This window comes from Ptychodera flava, chromosome 7, assembly GCF_041260155.1.
Source record: "Ptychodera flava strain L36383 chromosome 7, AS_Pfla_20210202, whole genome shotgun sequence".
Classification (NCBI taxonomy): Eukaryota; Metazoa; Hemichordata; class Enteropneusta; family Ptychoderidae; genus Ptychodera; species Ptychodera flava.
In genome coordinates, this window is record NC_091934.1 from 28,732,259 (window position 1) to 28,744,149 (window position 11,891).

An 11,891-nucleotide genomic window follows, 5' to 3' on the forward strand; every position below is an offset into this window, starting at 1 on the left:
TTTTTTCCTTTTTTGATTTGATTGTGACCATTGATTGAAGTTGTCGCGTGGAAAGTGAAAGTGCCGACCAGTTTCTATCGTATTGACAGCAGAACAAATTTTCATGGCCAATATCCCATCACGGAAAGTTGTGATTACTGTGATTTTGGAAATACAGAATGGAGAACAACAGATACATTGTAAGGTCAGGAAAGGTACAAACTTTTTCAAACAAGTCATTGTCAATAGCATGGTAATAAAATTTGTCAAAGTGCGACAGTAACAGTAACTGCAGCAGTTTCTAAGTCCAGATGAGCCAAATAGGCAATGGAATTTTCCCTTTCCTCTTAGAATAGAAGTGGTGACATATGCTGAAAGTGCCTTGTGTTCATTTAAACAAATGGGATCAGAGCAATGAAAATACACATATGGCTGTAGAGGGCGCTATCACATACGAGGAGCAAGTAATGAAAATAAGTACAATTTCTAAAAATGTACATTTCATTTGTCGTTACATCTGTTTACTTGATGCATTTTGTCTCTTTGCAGTCATGTTGAAAGTTCAGAAAATTTAAGAATCAGATCAAGAGAAATTGTACATCAAATTTCATGCCCTTAAATTCTTATAGCCATTGTTCACTTCTATTCACTAAAATAAAACAAAAACGACAACAACAATAATCAACAAACATCCACTTTATTATCTGCATATGCCCGGTACAAAATAGAAATACTGACAAACTGTCGCTCATTTTTATTTGATAAACCAGCACTTTACAAATACAAGCATGCATTTCGCTAAACTACATATGTATATATGATACCTTAAACATATGGTCGATTACAACTGGGTTTTCTCATGATGAAAAATCCACTATGTCATTTTATATGTAGTGAAATCAGAGTGAACATGAAAGAAGTACAACTAAGTGGCTACCTTGCAGTCACATTGGATCATATTGCAAAATTTGACATGCACATATAAGTAATAGTGTGTACCGTAGTCCTTGTATGAAGTTTAAAATAAACCTGTTGAGGCATATTTCAGTAATGGTTCTGGACTTGAAAAAATCTCAAGAACACTTAATTGTATCATGAAGACATTGACATGCACTGGTAGGTCATAGTGTGTGGTCTGTGTGCCAAGTTTAAAGAAATCTGTCCAGGTATGTCTTTGTAATGGTTCTGGACATTGAAAATATAATGAGAAATTAGCCACCTTGGGGCCATATTGGATCATATCATGCTTGAGTAACTCACAGAGTGTTGCCCTTGTGCCAGGCTGAAAAGAAATCTGTTGAGGCTTGTCTCAGTAATGGCTCTTGGACTTCAAAATCTCATAAGAAATGGCATGGCCACATGGTGGCAATATTGGATTGTATCGCAAAAAACTAATGTATGTATGCTAAGTATATTATCCTTGTGCCATGTTTGAAAGAAATTGGGTCAGGCATGTCTGACATATCTGCGTGTATGGAAGGATGGACAGATAGACAGAAGGAGTACAATCTTTAAGTCGCCTGGTCTTTGTCCTTTGAGACTAAAATGTGACTGATGCAATCAATTACCATTTCAATATGTGTTCTGTTTCCATCAAAGAAATCTAATTTTTCTAATTTTTTTTAGCTTTGCTGGTTAAAACGAATGATTTCTGTAGTACAATGGAACATTTTACCTATCATTTTAAGAAACTGTACTTTTTTCACATTTTTATTCAACCAAGCATAACAGATATTTCACCATGAACTTGTAGAGTATGTGTTTGGTATAATTCATGGAAGCACCTGAGCACTACCTCCATGGTGTAGTTAGAACTGCCTATGGTATACCTGTACTAAATACACAGCAGAGTGCTGCTGCCTGCTTGGGTTCCCTTCATTAGGCACCTTAAATAAAATTCTTTGTTTGCCGTCCGTGTGCTGGTAGGTTTTCAGAGAAAATGAAGAAAACAAACATAAACACTATTTTTTCTAAAAGAAACACAATAAAAAATGAGCTTATGTTTGTTGTTTTTACCTGGCTGGCTTCTAGGTTTTTTAAAAATCCAAGGACGGCAAACAAAGAATTTTCTCTAAATGGCCTTACATCAATACAGTTATATGAGGCTTCACAAACATAATGACACCTAGTTCCCAAACCACATAGCTGTGTTCCATAAGCTCAAGCCATTTCACCAAAAAGATTCCTATTTCACTCCAGGATGCTTTCTGTCTTTCTTGCAATTATACTTTGAGTATCCTTTCATCGTAATTATCCGTTTATTGAGAATGTCATCTTCTTTGCCAGCGTGCAGTCTCTTTGAAACTGCTTTCTCAGGATCTCTTGGATGGGTGTCGAAGAGCAGCCATCCACATAGCAGGCAGCATTTCTCGTAGTAGTAACAGTACCGTTCGTGTTTTCGTGGAATGTAACCGTACACGTGAACCTCTTCACAAAGGTGCAACATGAGATGAATTCCTTTGTCACAAAAAAACAAGAAAATTATAAATGCTCAGAGTTGACCTTTGAAAAGATTTAGGGGACCTTGTCAAGTATCGTGCCAAGGAAGTACCCTATGGACTGTACCATTATTTTTAAAGGATGGCCATTGGGTGTGAGGGGCAGAACAAACGTGCTAATGGGATCCTATGTCAGAGGAAGGGACAATGGGGTAGGTAATGAATGCCAATAACACTGGGTGAATAAAAAAGAGACTATCAATACCTGTTTCCCTAGCCGACAAATAAAACTGGAGAAAGACACGGGCCACAATTTCCCTGTATTACCCCTGTCACATGGCAATGAGATATTTATAGTCATTAGTGTGTTTGCTTAAGTTCAACTACCTATATTCAGCCCCTGAAGTCCATCGGCGGACCCTAAAAAATAATGGTACAGTCCATGGGGTACTTGCGTGACAAGATACTGGACAAGGTCCAATTAATGTAATAAAAGGTCGACAATAGAGAGTTCACAAATAATGCCATTTTTCTCTCATTACCATGCAAATATAAATATTTCTCTGCAAATATAGACTACAATTTTGAAATTACTCTTGTACAGATGGAAAGACAATTTTATAGGTCACTGCCAATGTTACAATGAACACTAAAAGATTGGCTCAAACTACAAGCTGCAATGGTAGCCAAGCATGCATGCAAAAATGACAAAATTTGTGTGCATTTCAAGAAGCAGTGTTTGATTTTGTATGCATGCATTTAGTTACATAGCATACAGCGCCATAGCAGTTCATTAGTTTATCAGCATTCTGATTTCATGTCTTACATTATTTATTGGTTTGCTCAGTAAAGCCTGATGATGAAGGAAGTTACCGATAAACAGCCAGAAATTTATATCCACTGAGGGTCTACATGAGCTAAATCATGCCAAAAGTGAACTTGAGCAATATTTTGTAGAGAAAGTGACATTGCTAATGCAATTGACATTATTGAATGATACAAAATGCAAATTTTATGATGACTTACCTAAAAAGCCAGATGTGAGGGGAAACTCACTCAACTCTTCATCGCTGAATTCTTGAACAACATCCCAGAGTCTCCATATTGTTTCAAGTCGCAGTATGTGGACGGGTTGAGACGGATGCATGTAATGCCACTTGGCGTAATTACAGAAGACTGACTTGCCATCTGTGTACCACTGATCATGAATCGTAGTAGAAATATACAAAAACGGTCAAGGATTCATTATAAGGCACTTAAGTCTGGTCTGTTACATTCATTTGGATAAAATTCTCACACAATCACCATAACCACATTTCTTTTGCATTACTATATATTATCATATACCATGCCCATATTGCTACATCCTAGTGACGTTCAACGTAAAATATCAGCCGTGATATTTCACGGTAAACGTCGAGATATGCACGATGATCGTCATCATGCAGTTTTAGAGTTTTCCCGAACTACATTAGCAGTTTGGTGGTAAACAACGTAAACAACAAAATGGCTGCCGCTCCCCGCCTGCGAAATAAGCGATGTCGCCGACGTTAAAACTTGAAGGGCTTCGAGGAGGACGGGTATTTCTGGTTGCAAAATACGGAAATATCACGTTGAGTCTTGAAATGTTTTCCCATGGTATTTTTTTGGTCAAGTTCTAGCAAACATTCTGCCGTTCGCACGGCACCGGCACTGTGCACGGTCTTCACCGAACAGGTAGTGAGCGTGTGGCGTGACAGCGATGTCGCGTGCGTGACGACTGTTGACATGGCAACTCTAAAGGTAAACTAACAAAGTGGCGTCCCCCCTCTGCGCGAGCTCCATGCCGTACGACGATCGAAATCAGGATAGATTTAAAGCTGAGCAGTTTTTGATCGGTTACAGTTGTAATAGCATATTGCACCTTAAAATGTTCCTTCTGTATGACGATTTTTGTATCCCGGTGTCTTTCTTCTTGGGCTTCATTGTATGGACGATGTCGCGCGTGAGGTTGACATCTTCGTCGTATACTTTATGAATGAAGCCTGTTCACATAAACATTCTGATATTTATGCGCAAGGCGTAATAAAGTAAAGCCTCAAAATTAAGGTTTTTCGTTCTATCAGTAAAAATTCCCTAAAATTATGGGCATGGGTATATGATAAATCGGTTATTACCCAATATCGCCTGTTCCTTGTGTCGTATCAGCATTCGTGTCATTTGTGCTGCGCCAGACACTCGACTTCGTCTCGTGTCTGACGCAGCACGAATGACACTCATGCTGATACGACACAGGAACAGGCGATATTGGGTAATAACCTCTAATTACTGTATTACTGTAGAGAAATAAGTTGTGTAAATTTTACTTCTCAAAGTCAGGGGTGCTCCATAAGTTCCAGCACAATAGCATAATTTAGGACTCATACCAGTTAGAGGCATGTTTTTCTATCAAGGGGATCAAAGTTTGTGTTGGCTAATAAAGGATTACAGATGTTTTCTGTTCAGAGTTGTTTTCCATTGAAATTGAACTTTGAAACCGAATTAAAGTAATAAGTCGCTGACCTATGCCATTCACCTGATCACCCTGAATCCCTGTAATGAGGTCAACAATCACCATTGAAAAGAATTGGTTGGGGTGAAATGATAGCAGAGAAGGGGTTGAAGGTAGAGCATTGGACTCACAGACGTAAATTCAGGTGCTAACATTTCTAAACTTCCTTCTGACCAACTATTTAGGGGGCTCATTCTAAAACATTTAAAGACATTTTCGTCTTGGTATTATGAAAATTGAAAATTAAGTTTATCCATAGAGTTTAACACAGGGATTTCAAGTAAAATTACAGCACCAAATTTCATGTAATGTGTTTCTATAGTGCTAAACTTGCAAGGTGTCCCCTGATTTTTATTCTTGATTTGGTAAGAGAATGGTTGAAAGTTTCATAATGAAAACTTTTTGAGGCGAACTCTATTTCATGTTCACAAACCTTTGAGAAAGCGCTGGTGCCTCACCAGTTCACAAACCTTCAAGAAAGAGCTGGTGCCTCACCAGTTCAAAAACTGAATTCTTTTGTTTTTATGAATGTTTTTCAACGTGCATACCAACTGTCCTCTTCTTACCTTGTGCATATTAGCATTGTAGGGGCCTTCTCTCCAAGACACAAAGGGAACATCTTCATCCAACTTTTCAAGGATTTGTCTTAAATTTTTTTGCCTGAATACCTTGTTGTTGACAACTCGTAGTGTTGTCTTGCCACCAACATCCCTTTCATATCCCTTTGTGGGTGCATAGTTAAAACGCAGCACAGCATCGTGTGCATCTAAAAGATAAAATATTGGTCAGGATTAAAGTTTTTTCAAAATGGAGTTTAGATTTTTTTTTACTCTTATATTTTTCATGCTAATTAAATACTATGACTTTTCCCTTCTAGTAGTTTACATACATGTACTGTATTGCGGGAACAATAGGGTTGAGAGTTCAATGTCCCCATATGACCATTGTTTTTCTCAAGTACAAGGGAGTGATACATGTAGACATTAAGAAATATTAACCCTTCAAGACAATAAATTACCAAAGTAAAGATGCACAACGTTAGAAGAAAAATCTCATTATATTTGATTCACAGTTCATATGTTGATACATTGGCTTTATTATATATTCTTAGTTATTTCAATACTTTTCAGTTCAAACAGCTTTAACTTTTGATGAGATTTACAGCATTCTTGATTCCATAAAAGAAGTATTTCAGGGTTCTTAATGGAATGTTTTTCATGGAGGAAATTTCCCTGGATATGTTTTCTGTATGCGGAGAACAAGGCAGGGCAAAGGTCAAGTTGGAAAAGTACAAGAGGGGGATTGCCCACTCGTATAATTATTTAGGAATGACAATCAAACTTCTCTAAAATAACCATGAGCACTTTTAACAAAATGTATCAGAAAGGAATAAAACTTGCAGCACATAGTATATCACTTAAAAAATCACCATAATACTTTGATTTGTTTTGTATATAGTGACACCCTGTGGAACAATACATGTATAATATTTAGAGGTTATTACCCAATATCGCCTGTTCCTGTGTCGTATCAGCATGAGTGTCATTTGTGCTGCGTCAGACACGAGACGAAGTCGAGTGTCTGACGCAGCACAAATGACACGAATGCTGATACGACACAAGGAACAGGCGATATTGGGTAATAACCGATTTATCATATACCCATGCCCATAATTTTAGGGAATTTTTACTAATAGAACGAAAAACCTTTAATTTTGAGGCTTTACTTTATTACGCCTTGCGCATAAATATCAGAATGTTTATGTGAACAGGCTTCATTCATAAAGTATACGACGAAGATGTCAACATCACGTGCGACATCGCTGCAAGTCGTCCATATCTCAATGAAACCCAAGAAGAAAGACACAAAAATCGTCATACAGAAGGAACATTTTAAGGTGCAATATGCTATTACAACAGTACTGTAACCGATCAAAAACTGCTCAGCTTTAAATCTATCCTGATTTCGATCGTCGTACGGCACGGAGCTCGCGCGGAGAGGGGACGCCATTTTGTTAGTTTACCTTTAGAGTTGCCATGTCAACAGTCGTCGCGCGCGTGACATCGCTGTCACGCCACGCGCTCACTACCTGTTCAGTGGAGACTGTGCACACAGTGCCGGCGCCGTGCGAACGGCAGAATGTTTGCTAGAACTTGACCAAAAAAATACCATGGGAAAACATTTCAAGACTCAACGTGATATTTCCGTATTTTGCAACCAGAAATACCTTTGTTCCTCGAAGCCCTTCAAGTTTTTATGTCGGCGACATCGCTTCCCAGGCGGGGAGCGGCAGCCATTTTGTTGTTTACGTTGTTTACCAACAAACTGCTAATGTAGTTCGGGAAAGCTCTAAAACTGATGACGTTCATCGTGCATATCTCGACGTTTACCGTGAAATATCACGGCTGATATTTTACGCTGAACGTCACTAGGATGTAGCAATATGGGCATGGGTATATGATAATACCATTAATTAGTGTATGGTTCTAACAAACAAAGTAATGATATTATAAAATTAATCCTCATTCTACCAGGCTACGTAGACAAACCATAGAAATAAATACAACCTGGGAGAAAGAGGATTAAATAGTTTACACTATCGATTTGGGAAATTTCTTTTCAGGAAGAACAAAATATTGCACATCCTGCTGTGTAATTAGCTTGCAACAGCCGTAGAGCACTACAGAGTGAAAATGACTGATGGATCAAGGTTGTAGTCTTTAATCTCAATAAATTATACAAAAGCAAGGTTCATAAGGTATGGAACGGGCAAAGCATGCACGTGCACAATATTTTGATAGATGATGGGTTAGATCATGTTTCTAATTCAGATGCTAAGTTACACAAGGCAAGGTTGCACAGTTTAACTCATGTATGAGTGATCATAAAGAAATAACTTCATTCCAGCGAAGTATTGAAAATGTAAAATCTCGACAGCACTACATATGGGTGAAAAAAGATAATAAACTGGAAAAGTTTGTAAATGACCCATAGCATTCATTATTCTTTAAAATACATTCAAACTCTATTGATCTCGATGGCAAAAAGTCAATGTGATCTCATTATAAACAGTCAGGAGAGTGTTCATCTTGCCCTGGTGAAATTTAAGATATACCTCATTTTGACTTAACAAGATGTAAACATATATGTAGTGCTGAGATCAGAAAGATATTTTGCCTGCATTTGAATGATGTAATCTCTCAGTCTTACTATGGAATGATCATAAATAAGTTTCTTTCCTGACGTATGAATATTAAGTTTCAAATATTATCTAGTAACCTAACGCTCAAAGAGACAGCAAACAGAAATTCGGGGAAGGGTAATCCTCAATCAAACTTTCTATAATAATCTTAATTCCACCACCAGGATTCAAGGGTATGAACAACGTTAAGTTCAAGCAAATGTCGCATTCATATGTAACTTGTCACATAGAAGAGTCTCTCAGTGTAAGTAGCATTATTGTCGGTAAAAAATATAAAGTCTGTGCTGTGATTCATTTTGAGGGTCTGGTCATGTAGCTAAAATCGCTTGATCATGCAAAACGTTTGGAATCAAGTGCACTTGTGACCAGAGGGTTGTCCTTTGGGACACGTTTCAAAGCACATTTTTTCATATACAGTCATCTTTACATAGAGCAGAGAGGGGTAACTCTGCTCTTCATTCTCAAACTTTCTCGGAAGTTTTTTTACATCGGGTCATCTATAGAGCAGGCTACTTCTCTGATGCGGTCTGTGCCTGCCAATAAACCCGCCAATAAATGCCCTACTTTGGCAAAAGAACCTGCGTACAGTGCTCGACAATTAAAAAAACTGGATAGTAGGAACACTGCTACTGAAAGCAAAGGACTAGTTTCATTTATGAATGATTTCACAACTATTTTACTCATCATATGTTTAAGAAATGAAATAGACTTGAAAGCTATACCGTGGGCTTCGGTGCTTTACATTTCAAAAAAGTAATGCAACGCCAGTCGCTTCAAAGATAGGCCACCTCCACAGATTGGTCGCTTTGTCTTGGTCCACTGGGTGACCATATACACAGGTTTGGCTTGTCGTTTATTGCTCAAAGTTTCCTCAATGAAACTTTCGACCATTTTCTTACCAATTAGCAATACAAATCCGGAATGTTGGTACTTGTGAAACTAATTACCTTAAATTTACCGATATGTGAAATTCCAAACTGATATCATTCCTATGTTAAATCTATAGGGAAAATAAAAAATCGGAAACGTTAATTAATCCAGGTGCTTCAAGACGAGCCCACACAAGAGATAAACGAGAAAAGTATTGTAAAAATACGTTTTTGAAATTCCAAGAATCTGTTCCCACTGCGTCTACCTTAAAAGTTTCACTTATTTGGGTTTTAAAGTGAGTTTTAATCCGTAAACTTCCCTTCACATACCTGGTCCGCTGCACTAAAAGTCGCTTTTGTATGGTCACAATACCATGATACACGGCGATGGTAGAGGGTGATGTTCAGGATACAATAGCATTTCAACCACAGTGCATGTTACCATGATAATTCCTGATACAGAATGTTTGAAGAGGCATGGTCAGGAATTCCAGGCAGTTATAAACTTTTTAGCGCCACTTTAATATAGAAAATAGATATGATACCAAGATTTAGGAAATAATGGTAACTAATTCTAAGAAACTTCATAAAATAGCTACAAGTCAAATTTGTTCAACTGATTGACGAGTCCCCTTTCACTAACAACAAATTAATGTATATCTGTGAGAGTTATACTCCCGAAGAAATGTGATATAACACATTATATTACAATGCCCCTTCCATTGCGTTTGAATTGGTCGAGCTGAATCACGTGACTGCCCACAAATGCAAAGTAAATGGTTTGTTTTCATGCCGTGAATATGAATAATATCGTAAACATAGTAACTTTACAGCTAAAAAGAAAATTGTGATTTGTACAAAGATCGTAATCAACCACAATATAAAATGGAGCGGTTTTCGGCTAAGTTTATACGCGTTTTTCAAAAAATCTCGGGATGTGCAAAAGTTTTGCAGCGCGCACTACTCATTGACAGGTTCTGAGGCCCCGTTGTCGTTCGCACGGGAAGTTTTTGTAAATTTTGACGGTTTTTCGGGGTTCGTTGATAATATATTGGAAATAACAGACTCTGCGCTGACCATTAACGTTCATTCATTGGCGCGGGCTCGAGGAAAGCCAAATTAACGGGCTCGGAAAGCCTCGACCGTTAATTTTTGGAACATGCCGACCTGTCCTTGTCGCATCTTGCTGTACCAGCTGATGGACAACATCTCTAATACATGAATGTAGCAGCACGCCAGCAAAGATGTTGAATTATGACGACAGCATATTAAAGTTGAACGTTGGAGATCTGCCGTCGTGCAATAAACCGTACTTCTCTTCGCTAGTCGGCTTTCGTACTACTGCATGAGTTGTAAAATTGTGAGAAAAAAATGTCCCAACTGCTTAGGTAAATATCAAATTAATTGATGAATACAAATGACTGCAGGCAAAGTAAATAGTTGAAATTTTGTTCAATGTTGTACCATTGATATCGGAAATATGAGGTTACTGATGTATCCAGAAATACCAAGTTTACAAATACAGCGTAAATAAATTTGACATCTACTTTAATATGTAGGGATGCCTAGATTTAAATATTGGATAAAAATTATTTGATGCTTGGTATGCTTTTCGCAAAACTGGTGCAGAATGAACCAAGGTGTTTAAGTATTAATAAGATTTCTAGCCATATTACATGAGCTCCACCCAGATATTGCTGCAGATATTGTTCAGTCTCTCCCACGCCACCGCTCCATTATTGTTTTGAAGCGACCATTTACAAGTAATAAGACTTTGATCATAGCATAAATCGGCGTAACACGATCAATTTAATGCTTCCATTTTTCCTGTGAATAGGTGCCGTAAACGGATTTGTAAAGGAGTGTTCTGAAACGGATAGATTTTCATCAAAATATTTTCAATAGTGTTAATTTTACACGAATGACTTCAAGCACAGACCGTTCTAGAAGTTTCTACCGTTTATCCACTGTTCAAGCAGCGCCGCCGTCAGAAGACCCAAAGTATAGACAGCGCCCTAAACCTATTTCAGTCTCATTTTCTCTCGGCGCTGGGTCTCTAGGTTTGAAACTGCTCCATAATCCACTTGGCAGGTGCTGGAGGGTTTTCCCAAGTGGCCTCGCTTTGACTTCAAATTCACAGTGGCCACAGGAGGGCGCTAGACTTTATGAAAAGGGTCTATTATGTATATTTTCAAAGATATCATCCCTGTCGAAACTCACGCCAGATTCCATATTTGAGAAATAGTTGTATCGTTGAGAAATAATGGACCCCAAATGTTCTCAACCCTGTGTAAGCTAACCAAGCATTCATATTATCACTATTCCAGACGTTATGGGCAACTGATATACCTGCACCGCTATCTCGTGAGCGTGTCGGGTACTGAACTATTATTGTTGAATAATCTGACAGTCGGCAATTATCAAAGAGAATGTACAGGCTGGCAACTTTAATGCCGCCTAATGTTATGGACACCGCATTCCTGTCGTACATACGGGCCGCATCTCTGGTGAGTTCAAACACTTCACCGATACCGAGGGATCGCCCAATGCCATAGTGACGCATGCCGACTGCCAGTAGACCACGGAGGATAACTTTCTTGGAAGGCATTCTGACCAAACTGATAGCTCTCCTGCAATTGCGACCTCTTTTAAACACTTTTTGACCAATCAGAGATAGTTTTCCGGTGTTTGGCTTAATTGCTAATGAAACTTTTAATTTTAATTGTTTTCCAAGTCAACTATCCAAGCATTTTAAGAGGGGTGATCAAAAAGGCCAGAACAGCCAATTTTGACCAACCGGGTTCAAGAACCCGGGAAAGGTGTTAAAAGTGTGCGATAGATGTGTTTACGACATAAACATTACGAACAGTAGG

At 38.2% G+C, this 11,891-nt stretch overlaps 1 protein-coding gene across 1 annotated transcript; it reads right to left on the bottom strand.

The window, feature by feature from the left end:
- Positions 1–878: 878 nt before the first annotated feature.
- Positions 879–11,626, bottom strand: LOC139136421 (beta-galactoside alpha-2,6-sialyltransferase 2-like). The gene is made up of 4 exons (XM_070704146.1): positions 11,368–11,626; positions 5,514–5,713; positions 3,444–3,615; positions 879–2,436 (listed from the first exon to the last, which is right to left on the bottom strand). Exons 1-4 carry the CDS (start codon positions 11,624–11,626, stop codon positions 2,165–2,167), a joined length of 903 nt encoding a protein of 300 aa, XP_070560247.1. The 3' UTR covers positions 879–2,164.
- Positions 11,627–11,891: the final 265 nt, after the last annotated feature.

Bases quoted from the DNA above. Each gene is read 5' to 3' on its own strand.
- LOC139136421 (XM_070704146.1), bottom strand. From the start codon at position 11,626: ATGCCTTCCAAGAAAGTTATCCTCCGTGGTCTACTGGCAGTCGGCATG. The intron at 5,714-11,367 runs GTATATCAGTTG...TTTATCTTTTAG, and splicing joins CTCACGAGATAGCGGTGCAG to ATGCACACGATGCTGTGCTG. The intron at 3,616-5,513 runs GTAAGAAGAGGA...ATTCATGATCAG, and splicing joins ACAATGCTAATATGCACAAG to TGGTACACAGATGGCAAGTC.